Source organism: Staurois parvus, unplaced genomic scaffold, assembly GCF_062004578.1.
Source record: "Staurois parvus isolate SC_StPar_1 unplaced genomic scaffold, SC_StPar_1.0 ptg001068l, whole genome shotgun sequence".
In the NCBI taxonomy this organism is placed as follows: Eukaryota; Metazoa; Chordata; class Amphibia; order Anura; family Ranidae; genus Staurois; species Staurois parvus.
Window position 1 is genome coordinate 379,166 of NW_028318864.1, and position 19,998 is coordinate 399,163.

At 41.2% G+C, this 19,998-nt stretch overlaps 1 protein-coding gene across 1 annotated transcript; it reads right to left on the reverse strand.

Moving 5' to 3' along the window:
- Positions 1-5,951: 5,951 nt before the first annotated feature.
- On the reverse strand, positions 5,952-17,801 carry LOC149440579 (serine/threonine-protein kinase SBK1-like). The gene is made up of 3 exons (XM_089658439.1): positions 17,303-17,801; positions 13,333-13,463; positions 5,952-6,032 (listed from the first exon to the last, which is right to left on the reverse strand). Exons 1-3 carry the CDS (start codon positions 17,799-17,801, stop codon positions 5,952-5,954), a joined length of 711 nt encoding a protein of 236 aa, XP_089514565.1.
- Positions 17,802-19,998: the final 2,197 nt, after the last annotated feature.

Consider the following 19,998-nt stretch of genomic DNA (forward strand, 5'->3'; position numbering starts at 1 on the left):
AAACAAATAGATACAATGTTTCAACCGCTGTACATGTGAAGGAACTGTCAGAGAACTGTCAGAAATAGCGGAGCTCTCTGCAGGGACACTTTTGCCGGCTGATCGGGAAAAATCCGATTCGCGCACCCGAAGTATGCTAATATTCGGATTCGCTGCAAATCGAATTTTTCCTGAAATTCGAAACGAATTCCACTTCGCCTGGTTCGATTCGCTCATCTCTAATAGAGATAATCAAAGACCAGAACATCCCCAATCATTTCTATGATCTAAGAAACTGGAAGCAACAAGTATTTTGTCATTTCTGGTTTTGGTTTAATGTAAACAAGCCATTACCAGCCTGTGAAAGCGTCTGATCACACCAATCTCAGTCTGATCAGATCTTTTTAAGAGCAGAGAAGAGGTCTGGGGTCTAATGGACCCCGTATGTCTCAGTAGAGAGGACCTGTCACTGCCCATGCTATCACAAGGGATTTTGTTCATCCTTTGTGATAGCAATAAAAGTGATTTAAACAAATGAAAACAAATAAGTATTAAAAAATAAATAAATACAAAAATAAAAAAAACACTTCAATACCAGAATCCCCCCTTTCCTGCCCAGGCCAATTTTCAGCTCTCAGCCCTGTCGCACTTTGAATGACAATTGCACTGCAACACTGTAGTCATTAGAAACTTTTTTTAGACAGATACAGCTTTCTTTTGGTAGTATTTAATCACCAACGTTTTTATTTTTTTCTAAAAAAATGAAGAAAGACAACATTTTGAAAAAAAAATTTCTTAGTTTCTGTTATAACATTTTTGAAATAATTGATTTTTTTCCTACACTGATGTTTGCTGATGAGGCTGCACTGATGGCTATTGATAGGCGGCACTGATAAGGGGGTACTGATGGGTACTGATAGGCGGTACTGATGATTATTATTATTATACAGTATTTATAAAGCGCCAATAGTTCGCTCAGCGCTGTACATTACAAAGGGGGACAGAACATGTGACAGAACAATACCAATACAATGCAAAACATGAGGGGATCGAGGGCCCTGCTCTTTCGAGCTTACAATCTAGGAGGGAGGGGATGGTGGCACAGGAGGAGAAAGCTGTGGGGGATGGAGTGGTAGGAAGAGTGGAGGAGGTCGGCAAGTTAGCAGGGGGTAGGGTAGGCTTTCCTGAAGAGGTGGGTTTTCAGGGTGCACCTAAAGGAGAGGAGAGTAGGTGATAATCTGATGAGTTGGGGCAGGGAGTTCCAAAGGATGGGTGACACCCTGGAGAAGTCCTGGAGGCGGGCATGGGAGGAGGAGACCAGGGAACTAGAGAGAAGGAGGTCTTGTGAGGAGTGGAGTGTGCGTGCTGGGCGGTACTTGGATATTAGGTCAGTGATGTTGTTCGGGGTAGTATGGTAGACAGCTTTGTACGTCAGTGTTAGGATTTTGAATTTGATCTGTTGCGCAATCGGAAGCCAGTGGAGGGATTGGCAGAGGAGGGTGGCGTAAACGGAGCAGTTGGAAAGGTGAATGAGTCTGGCAGGATGGACTGAAGCGGGGATAGCCAGCGGCGAGGCAGGCCAGTGAGGAGGGAGTTGCAGTAGTCGAGTCGCTTCAACAAAGTATTGCACACAGACTGGGAACACCTATGTATTTTTAACAAATTGCAAAGATTTCAAAATTTAACTTCTTTGACATTGTCATTATGGGGTATTTGTAGGATGTTGAGGGGGGGAAAGAATAATCCATTTTGGCATAAAGCTGCCACATAACAATGTGGCAAAAGTTAAGGTGAATTGAGGTTTAGGGGTAAGAATAGGTGGAGTTTTGTGAATTTCCTCTAGTCAGCCTGTGAGGCCTAATTGGATGACATCCTGCAATATAGGAGATCGGACAAAACACCAAGTGTATGCTGGAATGGTCTCCATTTATTACAGATGTGACATGTATATAAAAACAGAAGATGCAAGGCATCCAGTCTTTGGTCAGTAGTCAGTGACAATGTTAAGATGCTGGTGACAATCAGGTGGTGGTGACTATCAGTGGTCATGTTTGACAGCTCTTAGGTTTTAGTGTAATTTTTAATTTCCACGTTCATGATGTAATGTCTTGAGACTTGGCACTGATGTTTGTGGTCCTCAGTTGTGACTCTCAAATGCATATTAACAATAAGAAATGAAGAGCTGAGATTAACTTGGACTAGCATATAAAGTCCTTAGTACATAACATCATTAGTTATTTTAATGGCATACAAAAACATATCAAGGTATGGGAGGGGAGTGAGGATGAATATGATGGAAAAGGATAATTTGGGGCACCTTTTTGGAGGGGTCTTTTGTTTCTATAAAATGCCACTTTTGGTTAACTCTAAAACCATTTTCTCTAAATCTGTATGAAAAATAGTCCTTGATTAAATAGTTTTGACCGTGTGAATTGTCCTTAGGACAGTAAGCCCCCCCCCCCTCCCCCATGCTGTTCTTTTATAACCCTTTACCTATTAACCCAGAAAATGGCTATTTTGATTCGGCTACCATTGATTTCAATGGGGTTCACGTTCACCACCTGGTATTCTTTGTAGTTCCCAAAACCTGCTAGAACATATTCCAGGGTAGTTTGACTCATCCCTAACGCTGCTGTTACCTTAAAATTATATATAATAAATGACCATAACAATCGAGCTAAAAACTACAAGAAAGTGAAAATAAAAATGAAACTCCTACCCAAAACATTAAACCAAACTAAAACCTTTTTGGCTTGGTGTAAAGGATTAAAAAAAACAACCTAGTATTGACATAATGCTAAAACACCCCAATCAGGTTAAGGGGGCTTAAACTCGGCTCTTCCTTGCCATAGATGACCATTTACTGCAAAAGTATCAATAGAAAAATATATACAGCACACAATATAGTAATACATATAGCAATGAATGCAGTTTATAGCACAATACTGGAAGCACATGACATTAACCGGTCTTTCCCTTCAACAAATGTCACTCACACTAAATCCACCCACACTGACAAATGGGTGCTGTGAAAGCGGCCTTAGTGTGGGGGTGCAAACTTTAGTGACAAACACTGACAAATGTCTTGCTCCTAACTAGAGGTCAAGTATGACCTTGGCCAACGATGGCCCAAGCAATGCATTGTGGGACATTTGGTCAGGGGATTCTAGCCAAACAATGTTCAAATTTTCTATGAACAGCCAAACTGCAAATGTTCAGTTTGAACCTATGCTAGGACCAAATGTTATCCTCCTCTCTACTCTTCATGAAGATTTGTCTGCTATTCCTGAAGCCTATCACTTCCAGGGCCATCCTAAAATTGATACACTGATCCATAATTATAAAGACTGCAAACCATGTAAGCAAAACATCAACAGTGTTCTAAGATTTAAGTGTTCAGCTAGGACAGGAGGCTTGTACAGTTCCCCAGAGTGGATTCAACAAGTTGGTCTCTTGATGATTAGGTGGTTGAAAGGACTTATGCAATTTCTACCTCAGCTCCAATAGTCAGGGAGGTTGTCTTATGGTCGGGTATAAGACATGTGGCAGCACTGGCAGTAGCTCTGGAATGGACATCACTTGCTCTATATGCCATATGTTCTGTATAACAGTACTTTTAAGGTCTTCTTCTGACAGCAATTCTGCTTTCCAAGGCCGATGATATATTAGAATGTCCCTGGATGAATACCTTTCAGAGACCCCAGGTCCCAGAACATTTATTTGTCTTCAAGAGACTTCTTCCACTTTTCTGGTGCTAATGTGAGATCCTTTGACTTGCCACCAAGCAAAAGTCCCTATACATTGGGTCACAGCCCTCTGTGCCTTTCCAAGGGAATGAGCTAGTCATAGCTGTGTAAATGACACCAAAGGTCCATGCATCGATACTTTGGTGTAGATGCAACTGTTCTCCTTGTTTCAGGCTACATTATTCTAGAGCTGTGTACGGTATGAACCAGGACATAGATGGTGCTTCTGTACCTTGGAGCCTTGCCAGTCCAAAATCTGCCTCTTTGATCATATTACATTCAAAGTCCATTAGCAGAATAATGTCCAGCTCGACACGGATCATCCCTTTGCTGTGCATGTATTCTAATGTACTCGCTATCGGAGGAATGCATCGCTTCACAGTATCTTCATTTAAACAACCTATTAAAATGACAAAATTAGTTACAAGATGCCAACACAGCAAAGTATGGATAGCAACAGGGAAAATGTAATCCAATAAATCCATCGTACCATCCTGAGAAATATTTGCTCAAAAGGATGATTAAAGGAAACCTGTTTGTATACAATTGTGAGAGCCGCCATTGATGGTGCAAGATACTCAAATACTTTAAGGACAGATTTAAGTCTTAAAGATTTATTCTTTTCATACAATTTACGTTTGGCTTGGCCTCCTGGACAAACATTCTCTGCTTATATGAAAGACAACTTCATGAGTCCTGATTATGTTTGGGTGGCCTCTGAGGCTGACAGGCATCCCATATTTAACTAGCCCATTAGCAGAATATTGTCCAGCTTGACACGGTGGATCATCCCTTTGCTGTGCATGTATTCCAATGCACTTGCTATCTGAGGGAAAACCTCGCTTCACAGCAACTTCATTGATTGGACATGATTAGGAAAGGCATAAACCTGTCTATAGAAGGTCCCACAGTGAATGTCAGAGCACAAACCAAGGAGTTGTCTGTAGACCTCTGAGACAGGATTGTATCAAGGCACAGATTGCTAGGACCAAATGTTATCCTCATCGCTACTTATAAAGATTTGCCCCCACTATTTATTCCTGAAGTATCACTTCCAGAGACATCTTAAAGATGTTCTAAGATTTAAGTGTTCAACTAGGACAGGAGGCTTGTACAGTTCCCCAGAGTGGATTCAACAAGTTGTCTCTTGATTATTAGGTGGTTGAAAGGACCTATGCAATTTCTACCTCAGCTCCAATAGTCAGTGAGGTTGTCTCATGGTCAGGTATAAGGCATGCGGAATCACTATCGGTAGCTCTGGAATGGACATCACTTGCTCTGTATGCCATATGTATTACAGTAGGTCTTGTAAGGTATTCTGAAAGCATTTCTGCTTTCCATGGCAAATGAAGATATTTTAGAATATACATGGCTGAGCACCTCTCAGAGGCATTGAGGGCCAAAAGGTCCCAGAACATTTGCCTTAGAACTTCCTCCACTTTTCTGGTGCTGAAGTCAGATCCTTTAACTTGCCACCAAGCAAAGTCCCTATACATTGGGTCATGGCCCTCTGCTCCTTTTTAAGGGACTGATTCAGTCATGGCTGTCTAAATCATGACACCAAAGGCCCACACATCAATGCTTGGGTGTAGAATCAATTGTTCTTGTTTCAGGCTGCACAGTTCTGGAGCTGTGTAAGGTATGAACCAGGCCATAGATGGAGCTTCGGTACCCTGGAGCCTTGCCAGTCCAAAGTCTGCCACTTTGACCATATTACATTCAAAGTCCATTATTAGAATATTGTCCGGCTTGATGTCACGGTGGACCATCCCTCTGCTGTGCATGTATTCCAACGCACTCACTATCTGAGGAACACATCACTTTACAACATCTTCATTTAAACCAACCTATAAAAGAAACCAGGACAAAATTAGTCACTAAACAGACATGGAAAAATGTAATCATATAAATGCCCATCTTGTCCATCATACAGGGACATAGAATATTAGCTCACTACACTCAAAGATGCTTAAAGGAAACCTGTTCATATACAAACATGAGAGCTGTTGTTGGTGCAAGATCCTTAAAGACTTTAAAGAAACTAAAAATGAAGTCTCTTAACTTAACGATTATTCTTTTCAAACTTGCATTTGGCTTTATTGGAGTACAGAGTTCCAACTGTTGCCACCTCCTGGACAAGTGCATATTCTCTGCTTCTATGAAAGGCAACTTCCAAGGTCCTGATGTTCGGATGGCCGCTGAGGCTGACAGGCATCCCATATTCAACTAGTCCATTAGCAGAATATTGTCCAGCTTGATGACACGGATCATCCCATTGCTGTGCATGTATTCCAACGCACTCGCTATCTGAGGAACACATCACTTCACAGCAACTTAATTTAAAGCAACATATAAAAAAAGGACAAATTAGTCACAAGATGCCAACATAGCAAAATATGGACTAGAACATGGAAAAATTTAGTAAAATAAATTGATCATACCATCATGAGACATAGAATATTTGAGGAACACATTGCTTTACTGGATCTTTATTTAAACCAACCTATAAAAAAGAAAAAGTGACAATTAGTCACTAGACACCATATGTACTGTATAACCGTACTTGTAAGGTTTTCTGAAAGCAATTCTGCTTTCCATGGCAGATGAAGATATATTAGAATGTCCATGGCTCTGCACCTTTCAGAGGCATTGAGGGCCAAAAGGTCCCAGAACATTTGCCTGGCTTCAAGAGAACTTCCTCCACTTTTATGGTGCTAATGTCAAGTCCTTTGACTTGCCACCAAGCAAAGTCCCTAGACATTGGGTCACAGCCCTCTGCTCCTTTCCAAGGGAATGACCTAGTCATAGCTGTGTAAATGACACCAAAGGCCCATACATCAGTGCTTGGGTGTAGATGCCTGAAACCAGAAGAGTTGCTACATTATTCTAGAGCTGTGTACAGTATGAACCAGGACATAGATGGTGCTTCCGTTCCTTGGAGCCTTGCCAGTCCAAAATCTGCCTCTTTGATCAGATTACATTCAAAGTCCATTAGCAGAATAATGTCCAGCTCGACACGGATCATCCCTTTGCTGTGCATGTATTCCAATGTACTCGCTATCTGAGGAATGCATCGCTTCACAGTATCTTCATTTAACCACTAGCCTACTGGGCACTTGTACCCCCTTCCTGCCCAGGCCAATTTCCAGCTTTCAGCGCTGTCGTACTTTGACAATTGTGCGGTCATGCAACACTGTACCATATGAAGTTTTTTTTATAATTTTTTTTGTGACAGAGCTTTCTTTTGGTGGTATTTAATCACCTCTGGGTTTTTTTATTTTTTTCTTAAACCAAAAACCACTGAATTTTGAAGAAACGTTTTTCTTAGTGGTTATAAAATTTTGTAAAGTGATTTTTCTGCTTTAATGATGTGTGCTAATGAGGCTGCAGTGATTGGCACTGATAAGGAGGCACTGATAGGTGGCACTGATTGGCATTGATGGATGACACTGAGAGGCAGCTCAGATGGGAACTGATATGTGGCATTGATATGCACTGATGGGCACTGGCACGTGGCACTGCTGGGGCTACACTTATCAGTGCCCTGATGATCAGTGTACATGTCCCCTCCACGAAAAGCCGATTACCGGCTCTCCTCTCAAGCTGTCAGCATGACAGCTCAAGAGGAGAGAAATGCTGATAACCGGCATTTCCGTGTTTACATGTGATTGGACACAGCTGATCACATGACCAAGCCAACATCTTCGGCTCTTTCCTTGATTGGTGATCCGCTGTGTCCGAGGGACACAGTGCATCGCCGAGCATGCACGGCGAGAATAGGAGGACGTCATGACGTCTTCTCAGAACGAGAGAACCACCTTGCGTCATTGGACTATATGGTGGGTGGGAGGTGGTTAAAGAGCCTATAAAAAAAAAAGACAAAATTTAGTCAAGATGCCAACATGGCAAAGTATGGATAGGAACAGGGAAAATGTAACCCAATAAAATCCATCATACCATCCTGAGACATAGAATATTTGCTCAATACACTCAAAAGGATGATTAAAGGAAACCTGTTTATATACAATTGTGAGAGCCGCCATTGATGGTGCAAGATCCTCAAATACTTTAAGGACACTAAGAACAGATTAATTAAAGATTCTTTTCATACAATTTACATTTCTCTTTATTAGAGTGCAGAGTTCCAGCTGTTGCCACCTTCTGGACAAACATTCTTTGCTTATATGAAAGGCAACTTCATGAGTCCTGATTGTTTGGATGGCCACTGAGGCTGATGGACATCCCATATTCAACCAGGAAGTTGTGCATTGGAACCCGATGCAGAATCTTACTAAAAGCTCATTGAAGTGTGCTGAAAGCTTGATTAAATCAACAGCAATGACCCATTAAGATCCATAATCACACCAGAACTTACAAGAATGCTGCTTAAAGGAAGGTTAATGCTTTGTAAATGCTTCCTGTACACAATGCTGAGGCTAAAGCTGGTCATAGATGGTTTGATTCTTGACCAGTTCAGCAGGGACCGGCCAAGATTTAAACCATGTATAGGCAGGCTGAATGTAACCAAGTTGATCAATCATTCAACTTGGGTACGACCAATCTGTCTAATTTTACATTTGATTATTGCTGGTGGTTATAGCTTCTAGAAATGACAGTTCTCCTGGGGACGGCACCCCCTGACCTCCGCTGGGGGAGCTCAATGGCTCCACAGGAAGGAAATCAAATGATTGTGAATATAAAGCTGGCAATTTTCTCCTTGTAACAAACTAAGGGTAAACAATTTGTGTACACATGGCTTCAAAGTCATCTTGTTTGTCTACAGGTAAGCAATTCTATTGATTCTTGGATGTCAGATTCTGCATAAATTTTTTTATCTTTTTTTCCTTTTCCATAACAAACATGCCTCTTCCAGAGAACGACCTGCTGGCAATTTGGAATTAGAAAAATTAATGATGAAATATTCACGAAATTATAAAAGTGTGAAATGATTTATATAATTACGGGCTTCACCCATGATGGGTGAAGTCTGGAGTGGTAGCAAAATGAGAGGGATGACTCCATGCGCTCAACATTAGTAGTGGCTTATTTGGGACCTGAGATTTTTGGAGGTAGAGTGATATTTAGAGGAAAACTACCTCCACTCCTGACTAGACTGGAGGAGGACTGAGACTGGAGGAGGAGACTTGAGAAGGAGTAAGAATATAGGTGGGAGAATTGAGTATGGAGAGAGGAGAATGGAGGATTAGAAGTAAGAATAGAGGAGTTTTGTGGATTTTCCCTAGTCAGCCAGTGAGGCCTAATTGGAAGACATACTGCAGTATAGGAGATCAGACAAAATGACAAGTGTATGCTGGAGTGTTCTCCATTTATTACAGATGTGACATAAATATATAAAACCGATGCAAGGCATCCTGGCTCTGGTCATCAGATGTTTGACAATCAGGTGGTGGTGGTGATGATCAGCGGACATGTTTGACCGGTTTGGGTCTTAGTGGAATTTCTCATTGTCGGGATACAGTTTTCATACCTACGCTTATGATGTAATGTCTGGAGACTTGGCCCTGATGTTTGTGGTCCCGGGTTGTGACTCTCAGATGCATATTAAATATAAGAAGGTAAGAGCAGAGGTTATCGTGAGGAGCTAGATTATAAAGTCATTTAGTAATTAAAGGCTTGCAAAAATATCAAGGTATAGGAGATGGAGGGAGGAGTGTATGAAGATGGGAAGAGGATAATATTTTGGGGGATCTTTTTGAGGAGTCTGCATTTCTTTTCTTTTTCTTTGAAATGCCATTTTTGGTCAATTTTAAAACCATTTTTCCTGTGTCTCAGTTTACGGTTCTTGATCAAATAGTTTTGAACATGGGAACTTATGAATGGTCCCAAGGACAGTGCCCCCATGCTGTTCTTTTATAACACTTTACCTATTAACCCAGAAAATAGCCATTTTGATTTGGTTACCATTGATTTTAATGGGGTTCAAGTTCACCATCCGGTCTTCTTTGTAGTTTCCCAAACCCTGCTTGAACATATTCCAGGTTAGTTCGACTCATCCCTAATGCTGCTGTTGCTCCCTTAAAAGTTTTTTAATGACCATAACAAACTCCTAACCAAAACATTATATTAAACCTTTTTTTGGCATGGTGAAAAGGATAAAAAAAACTACTTCCTATTGACACAATGCTAAACACCCCAAACTTTAAAAAGCAGTCCTAAAAACTGTTGGGTCTGTTGCAGTGACTACAAGGGGGCTTATACTCAGCTCTTCCTAGCCATAGATCACCATTCACTGCAAAAGTATCAATAGAAAATTATATACAGCACACAATATAGTAACACATATAGCCATAAATACTGTTTATAGCACAAGACACTAACCAGACTTTCCCTTAACAAATGTCGTCCGTCCTTCACCCACACTAAATCCACCCACAGTGACAAATGGGTGCTGTGAAAGCAGACTTGGTGTGTGGGCACAAGTTTTTTTTTACAGTGACCAACACTGGCCAATGTCTTGCACCTAACTAGAGGTCAAGTATATGACCTTGGCCAACGATAGCCCGAGCAATGCATTGGGGGGGAATTCTAACCAAACATCCTTAAAGTTCAAATCTTCTATGAACAGCCAAACTGCTAATGTTCAGTGTGAACCTATGCTAGAACCACGTTTGCCTCAACTCTACCTACAATATGAAGATTTGGCCACATTTTATTTTTGAAGCATATCACTTCCAGGTCCATCTTAAATTTGATACGTTGATCCATAATGATCAAAACTTTAGATAAGCAAAAAAGTGTTCTAGGATTCAAATATTCATTCTTTCAACTAGGACAGAAGGCTTGTACAGTTCCCCAGAGTGCATTCAACAAGCTGGTCTCTTGATTAGCCAATCGAATGACTTATGCAATTTCTACCTCAGCTCCAGCAGTCAGTGAGGTTGTCTCTTGGTCAGGTAGAAGACATGCGGCAGCTCCAAAATGGACGTCACTTGCTCTGTATGCCATTTGTATACCAGTACTCCTTTTTGTAAGGTTTTCTGAAAGCATTTCTGCTTTCCATGGCAGATGAAGATATATTTGAATGTCCATGGCTGAGGACCTTTCAGAGGCTTTGAGGGCCAAAAGGTCCCAGAACATTTGCTGGCTTCAAGCAAACTTTCTCCACTTTGCTTGGTGGCAAGTCAAAAAAGATCTGACCTTAGCACCAGGAAAGTCCCTATACATTGGGTCATGGCCCTCTGCTCCTTTCCAAGGGAATGATCCAGTCATGGCTGTGCAAATCACGACACCAAAGGCCCACACATCAGTGCTTGTGTGTAGAAGCAATTGTTCTTGTTTCAGGCTACAGTTCTGGAGCGGTATGAACCAGGACATGGGTGGTGCTGCAGCTACATAGATGCCTGCCAGTCCAAAATCTGCCACTTTGCTAATGAATGTCGAATGTAATATGATCAGAGTTTTGTCCAGTTTGCTGTCACGGTGGACCATCCCTTTTGCTGTGCAAATATTCCAACGTATTCACTATCTGAGGAATTCATCACTTCACAGTATCTTCATTTAAAAGAAATCAGAACAATTAGTCACTATACGTCAATATGGCAAAATAGACACCAACATGGAAACATGTAATCAAATAAGAAGCCTCTTATCCATCATATAAACATATTAGTCACCATTGATGGTGCAAGATCTAGGACTATTGTCCATAACATTGCTCCACAGCTGAGAAAGTTACATGCCTATAAATCAAACCATCTCACCAACTTACTGTAATGAGTGGGGAGTTCTAAAAGCTCAAAAATACTTGCAGTCCAGACACTTTTCACCCCCTTCCTGCCCAGGCCAATTTTCAGCTTTCAGCGCTATCGCATTTTGAATGACAATTGCACGGTCATGCAACACTGTACCCATATTAAATTTTTGGCTTTTTAGACTGATAAAAATCCCAGTGGTGAATAATACAAAAATAGTTTTATTTTTGCAAATCTCATCCCAAATCTTGACCAAAAAGTATTTTTAGTTAAACAAACAAAAAACCCAAATTAGTTTATAACCAAAAACTTCATAATTTTTTTAAAACAATTTTATATATACCTTTAACATGGTCACCCTAGCAGTACAGTGTCACCATAGTGACACTGTGCTAATAGGGGGGTGATTATTATTCTTTTTTTTTTTCAGTAAAAGCAATTTATCTGGCTACATTCTTGCAACCATTTGAGATCCTGAGCTGTGATTGGTCACAACTTGTCACATGGTACAAGGCTGTTGATAGCCCTGTACCATGTGACCTCTGTGATCATTCACAGATTTCACTAGTAAGCAATGATGTCAGAAGTGACATCTTGCTTACTACTTTTCATGTGATCACTGATTGGCCAATCAGTGATCACATGACTGGGACCTCACAGAGGTCCCATACAGTGAGCCCAGGGAGCACACAACCTGAGAATGGAGGCGCCATTTATGAATGGCAACCTGCTCCTGCACTTGTCCCATCTGGCCATTTATGTACATGGGCCAGACGGGAAGTGATTAAGCACAGACATTAAATCTTTTCTAACTCATATATTTATTTTTTCTTTCTTAAAAACTTATATTGGGCTTTATTAGGGAGTAGAATTCCAGCTGGTGCCACTTCCTGGACAAACTGTTTAAAGATTCAGCCAATGTTAAAGGGGCACTCCGCAGAGGCTGCTGGTTCCAGGTGTGAGGCTTGTCATATTTCATCAAATTGAGACAAGAACTCACTGGTGAGCAGAGCTGACAGATGACAGCCAGGTAGGCACTCAAACCAGATGCCATATGTACTGTATAACAGTACTTGTAAGGTCTTCTGAAAGCAATTCTGCTTTCCAAGGCAGATGAAGATATATTAGAATGTCCCTGGATGAACACCTTTCAGAGACCCCAGGTCCCAGAACATTTATTTGGCTTCAAGAAAAACTTCTTCCACTTTTCTGGTGCTAATGTCAGATACTTTGACTTGCCACCAAGCAAAAGTCCCTATACATTGGGTCACAGCCCTCTGCTCCTTTCCAAGGGAATGACCTAGTCATAGCTGTGTAAATGACACCAAAGGCCCATGCATCGATTACTTTGGTGCAGATGCAACTGTTCTCCTTGTTTCAGGCTACATTATTCTAGAGCTGTGTACGGTATGAGCCAGGACATAGATGGTGCTTCCGTACCTTGGAGCCTTGCCAGTCCAAAATCTGCCTTTTGATCATATTACATTCAAAGTCCATTAGCAGAATAATGTCCAGCTCGACACGGATCATCCCTTTGCTGTGCATGTATTCCAATGTACTCACTATCTGAGGAATGCATCGCTACACAGTATCTTCATTTAAACAACCTATAAAAAAGAGTCAAGATGCCAACATGACAAAGTATGGATAGCAACATGGAAAATGTAATCCAATAAATCCATCATGCCATCCTGAGACATAGAATATTTGTTCAATACACTCAAAAGGATGATTAAAGGAAACCTGTTTGTATACAATTGTGAGAGCCGCCATTGATGGTGCAAGATACTCAAATACTTTAAGAATTTAAATCTCTGTCCTTAGTGTCCTTAAAGATTATTCTTTTTCATACAATTTGTTTGGCTTGGCCTCCTGGACAAACATTCTCTGCTTACATGAAAGGCAACTTCATGAGTCCTGATTATGTTTGGGTGGCCTCTGAGGCTGATGGACATCTCATATTCAACCAGGAAGTTGTGCATTGGAACCTTTTCCTTGCTAAACAACTTCACAGCCACTAACTGACCTGTCAGAAGATAATTAGCAACATATACCTGATGCAGAATCTTACTAAAAGCTCATTGAAGTGTGCTGAAAGCTTGATTAAATCAACAGCAGTGACCCATTAAGATCCATAATCATCACATCAAAACTGGAAGCGGGGGGGTCGGGGGGGGGGTGCTATAAGAATGCTGCTTAAAGGAAGGTTAATGCTTTGTAAATGCTTCCTGTACACAATGCTGAGGGGCTAAAGCTGGTCATAGATGGTTTGAATCTTGGCCAGTTCAGCAGGGACCGGCCAAGATTCAAACCATGTATGCGCAGGCTGAATGTACCAAAGTTGATCGATCATTCAACTTGGGTACAACCAATCTGTCTAATTTTACATTTTGATTATTGCTGGTGGCACCTCCTTACCCACGCTGGGAGAGCTCAATGGATCCACAGGAAGGAAATCAAATGATTGTTACAGGAAGAAAATTGCTTCATCTATTGCCAGCTTTATATTCACAAATGAAGGGTAAACTGTGTGTGTGTGTGTGTGTGTGTGTGTGTGTATATATGGCTTCAAAGTCATCCTGTTTGTCTACATGTGTTCTTCAGAATACACTACCAAATGCCCCAAATATTAAAGGAGATGACATATAAACCATTGTGTCCTAGTCTCACTGAGACCATGAGGTTATGTGATATCTCCATTAACAGGTGTAAATTATCTTCTAATAAGAAATATATTTAGTTTGTGGGTGTAATGTCTGCTTATCTGTTCATGGTTTGATTTGTCTGTAAGCTGCCAAGCAGGGTATTCTATTCATTATGGGTGGTACTGTTTCTTGAATGGCATGACAATAGGCTGAGGGCAATCTGGTGCCAGGATAGTGTTTATCTGAACAATGGATTTGAAGCTGATATCTGGAATTGATTCCTATTCAGACAAGCACTAAGGGTGGCTGACCTTCATCACACCCGCACATGTATGATTTTCTCCAAAGGGGCCCACCTGCTGGAGATAGTAATGGAAAGTTGAATGATTCAGCAGGGACCAGCAGAATTTTGATCTGTAACCACTCCTGCTTCATAAAAGTTGATTTATAGATTTCATTCTGTTGCATGGGAATGTTGGAAAACCACCCAAGTTGCATGCAATGTTGTACTATGTAACAGCAAGTGCAAAGGTGCTGAACCTGCCCAATCTACTCTGGCTCACAAAGTATACCCTCTTCAATTGCTCATCCTTGCACATTTCATTATCACCAACATCCTCAGGGGTATGGAGGAAGGGTAACATAAGTGTATTTGTGTGGGTTGGCCCAGCTGTATGAGCGGCGTCTGCATAACTGACTCACTGCTCTATTATCCAAGTATAGATAAAAGCATATCTAGAGGACCACAGAGGCAATATAAATAACTAGACTGTAAAGTTGTTTAGACAATGCATTGAGTGGTAGAACCTCAACTGGAGAACCCCATATATCCATTATACTTGTAAATATATGGAATATGTAAAACATTTAAACTTCAATGCACTGAAGACCAGAGAAAAATATGAAATTTATTATAAAAATATGTGTATACAGTGCATCCAGAAAGTATTCAGAGCTTAACTTTTGCCATGTTTTATGTTAGCCTTATTCCAAAATGGATTATTCATTTTTCCTCAAGTTTTAATGACAACGTGAGATTTTTTAAAAAGTCTTTTCTATTTATTTAAAAAAAACTTGCCTTTGCCATGACACTGAAAATTTAGATGTGGTGCATCCTGTTCCCACTGATCATCCTTGATGTATCCACAACTTGATTGGAGGCCACCTGTGGGGAATTCAGTTGATTGGACATGATTAGGAAAGGCATAAACCTGTCTATAGAAGGTCCCACAGTGCATGTCAGAGCACAAACCAAGCCATGAAGTCCAAGCAATTGTCTGTAGACCTCCGACAGGATTGTATCAAGGCACAGATTGCTAGGACCAAATGTTATCCTCATCGCTACTTATCATAAAGATTTGCCCCCATTATTTATTCCTGAAGCATCACTTCCAGAGCCATCTTAAAGATGTTCTAAGATCTACAGTTGTGTCCAAAATTATTCAACCCCCACTGAAATTGAGTGTTTTGGCCAGTTTGACATTGCTTTTGATCATTCAGTCATCTTGCTTACATTTACATTAAAGAGGCACTTGTAGGTCAGACAAATATAACATAACAGTTATAATGAAATAACCACAAATGTCTTTTCTGTGCTCACAGCATTATCAGTTTTATTCAACCCCCAAGTGACATTCAATCTTAGTACTTAGTACAGCATCCTTTTACAGTTATAACAGCTTTTAAACGTGAAGCATAGCTTGACACAAGTGTCTTGCAGCGATCTACGGGTATCTTCGCCCATTCTTCATGGGCAAAGGCCTCCAGTTCAGTCACATTCTTAGGCTTGCGCACTGCAACTGCTTTCTTTAAGTCCCACCAGAGGTTCTCAATCGGATTTAAGTCTGGTGACTGCGATGGCCACTCCAAAATGTTCCAGCCTTTCCTCTGCAACCATGCTCTAGTGGACTTGGAGGTATGCTTGGGATCATTGTCCTGTTGAAAGGTCCAACGTCTCCCAAGCCTCAGGTGTGTGACGGACTGCATCACGTTTCCATCCAATATCTCCTGGTACTGAAGAGAATTCATGGTACCTTGCACACGCTGAAGCTTCCCTGTACCTGCAGAAGCAAAACAGCCCCAAAGCATGATTGACCCTCCACCATGCTTCACAGTAGGCAAGGTGTTCTTTTCATCATAGGCCTTGTTCTTCCTCCTCCAAACATAGCGTTGATCCATGGGCCCAAACAGTTCTAATTTTGTTTCATCAGTCCACAGAACACTATCCCACAACTTTTGTGGTTTGTCCACATGGCTTTTGGCATACTGCAGTCGACTCTTCTTATTCTTTGGAGACAGCAAGGGGGTACGCCTGGGAGTTCTGGCACGGAGGCCTTCATTACGCAGTGTGCGTCTTATTGTCTGGGCTGAAACTTCTGTACCCACATCTGACAAATCTTTTCTCAGTTCCTCAGCAGTCACATGGGGACTTCTCTCCACTCTACGCTTCAGGTAGCGCACAGCAGTCGAAGTCAGCATCTTCTTTCTGCCACGACCAGGTAGCGTTTCAACAGTGCCCTTTGCCTTGAATTTGCGAATGATGCTTCCTAAGGTGTCTCTTGGTATGTTTAACATCTTTGCAATCTTCTTATAGCCATTGCCCTTCCTGTGAAGAGAAATCACCTCTTCTCTTGTCTTCCTGGACCATTCTCTTGCCTTCACCATGTTTGTAACCACACCAGTAAATGTCTAGAAGGAGCTGAGTATCACAGTCATTTTAAAGCTGCCTAATTGGTGCTTATTATGCTTGATTGCTGCTCGGTGACATCCACAGGTGTTTTCAATACCTGATGGAAAGCACCTGTATGAACCTCTGTTCTTCAGAGTGGTAGTCTTTAAGGGGTTGAATAATTGTGGCAATGAAGAAACCACATAAGAACCATTTACTACTGTATTACATAAACAATTGATGTCATTTTAGTTGCATTTGGGTAGTTACAACGTCCTTGTAGGATTTGATTCTGAATACAATTCCAAATGTACACTATAGTCCCTAAACCCCTTTACAGCATTGGGGGTTGAATAATTTTGGACACAACTGTAAGTGTTCAACTAGGACAGGAGGCTTGTACAGTTCCCCAGAGTGGATTCAACAAGTTGTCTCTTGATTATTAGGTGGTTGAAAGGACATATGCAATTTCTACCTCAGCTCCAATAGTCAGGGAGGTTGTCTCATGGTCTGGTAGAAGACATGTAGCAGTAGCTCTGGGATAGATATCACTTGCGCTGTAAGCCATATGTATGACAGTACTCCTTGTAAGGTTTTCTGAAAGCATTTCTGCTTTCCATGGCAAATGAAGATATTTTAGAATATACATGGCTGAGCACCTCTCAGAGGCATTGAGGGCCAAAAGGTCCCAGAACATTTCCCGTAGAACTTTCTCCACTTTTCTGGTGCTGAAGTCAGATCCTTTAACTTGCCACCAAGCAAAGTCCCTATACATTGGGTCATGGCCCTCTGCTCCTTCCCAAGGGACTGATTCAGTCATGGCTGTGTAAATCATGACACCAAAGGACCATACATCAATGCTCGGGTGTAGAATCCACTGTTCTCCTTGTTTCAGGCTGCACAGTTCCGGAGCTGTGTAAGGTATGAACCAGGCCATAGATGGGGCTTCGGTACCCTGGAGCCTTGCCAGTCCAAAGTCTGCCACTTTGACCGTATTATATTCAAAGTCCATTATCAGAATATTGTCCGGTTTGATGTCATGGTGGACCATCCCTTTGATGTGCATGTATTCCAACGCACTCACTATCTGAGGAACGCATCACTTTACAACATCTTCATTTAAACCAACCTATAAAAAAGTGACAATTAGTCACTAAACACCGACATGGAAAAATGTAATCAAAGCCTATTTTATCCATCATACAGGGACATAGAATATTAGCTCAATACACTCAAAGATGCTTAAAGGAAACATGTTTGTATACAAATATGAGAGCCACTGTTGATGGTGCAAGATCCTCAAATACTTTAAGGAAACTAAGAAGATTTTAAGTCTTAAAGATAATTATTTTCAAACTTTCATTTGGCTTTATTAGAGTACAGAGTCCCAACTGTTTGTCACCTTCTGGACAAGTGCATATTCTCTGCTTGTATTAGAGGCAACTTCATAATTCCTGATGTTTGGATGGCCACTGAGGCTGACAGACATCCCATATTCAACTAGTCCATTAGCAGAATATTGTCCAGCTTGATGACACGGTGGATCATCCCATTGCTGTGCATGTATTCCAATGCGCTCGCTATCTGAGGAACACATCACTTCACAGCAACTTCATTTAAAGCAACATATAAAAAAACAGGACAAAATTAGTCACAAGATGACAATATGGCAAAATATGGACAGGAACATGGAAAAATGTAGTAAAATAAATCAATCATACCATCATGAGACATAGAATATTTGAGGAACACATCGCTTTACTAGATCTTCATTTAAACCAACCTATAAAAAAGAAAACGGGACAAAATTGGTCACTAGACACCATATGTACTGTATAACAGTACTTGTAAGGTTTTCCTAAAGCAATTCTGCTTTCCATGGCAGATAACGATATATTAGAATATCCATGGCTCAGCACCTTTCAGAGGCATAGAGGGCCAAAAGGTCCCAGAACATTTGCCTGGCTTCAAGAGAACTTCCTCCACTTTTTCTGGTGCTAATGTCAGATCCTTTGACTTGCCACCAAGCAAAGTCCCTAGACATTGGGTCACAGCCCTCTGCTCCTTTCCAAGGGAATGACCTAGTCATAGCTGTGTTAAATGACACCAAAGGCCCATGCATCCATGCTTGGGTGTAGATGCCTGAAACAAGAACAGTTGCTACATTGTTCTACAGCTGTGTACAGTATGAACCAGGACACAGATGGTGTTTTCAGTACCTTTGGAGCCTTGCCAGTCCAAAATCTGCCTCTTTGATTACATTCAAAGCCCATTAGCAGAATAGTGTCCAGCTCGACATGGATCATTCCTTTGCTGTGCATGTATTCCAATGTACTCGCCATCTGAGGAATGCATCGCTTCACAGTATCTTCATTTAAACAACCTATAAAAAAGGACAAAATTAGTCAAGATGCCAACACAGCAAAGTATGGATAGCAACAGGGAAAATGTAATCCAATAAATCCATCGTACCATCCAGAGACAGAGAATATTTGCTCAAAAGTATGTTTATATACAATTTGTGAGAGCCGCCATTGATGGTGCAAGATTTGCAAATCCTTTAAGGACAGATTAATTCTTAGATTATTCTTTTCATACAATTTACATTTCTCTTTATTAGAGTGCAGAGTTCCAGCTGTTGCCACCTCCTGGACAAACATTCTCTGCTTATATCAAAGGCAACTTCATGAGTCCTGATTATGTTTGGATGGCCGCTGAGGCTGATGGACATCCCATATCCAACCAGGAAGTTGTGCATTGGAACCTTTTCCTTGCTAAACAACTTCACAGCCACTAACTGATCTGTCAGAAGATTATTAGCAACATAAACCCAATGCAGAATCTTACTAAAAGCCCATTGAAGTGTGCTGAAAGCTTGATTAAATCAACAGTAATGACCCATAATTGTCACACCAAAACTGGAAGCGGGGGGGGGGGGTGCTTTAAGAACTTACAAGAATGCTGCTTAAAGGAAGGTTAATGCTTTATAAATGCTTCCTGTACACAATGCTGAGGCTAAAGACGAACATATGGTTTGAATCTTGGCCAGTTCAGCAGGGACCGGCCAAGATTCAAACAATGTATAGGCAGTCTTAATGTACCAAAGCTGATCGATCATTCAACTTGGGTACAACCAATCTGTCTAACTTTACATTTGATTATTGCTGGTGGTTATAGCTTCTAGAAGTAACTGTTCTCCTGGGGACGGCACCCCCTGACCCCCGCTGGGAGAGCTCAATGGTTCCACA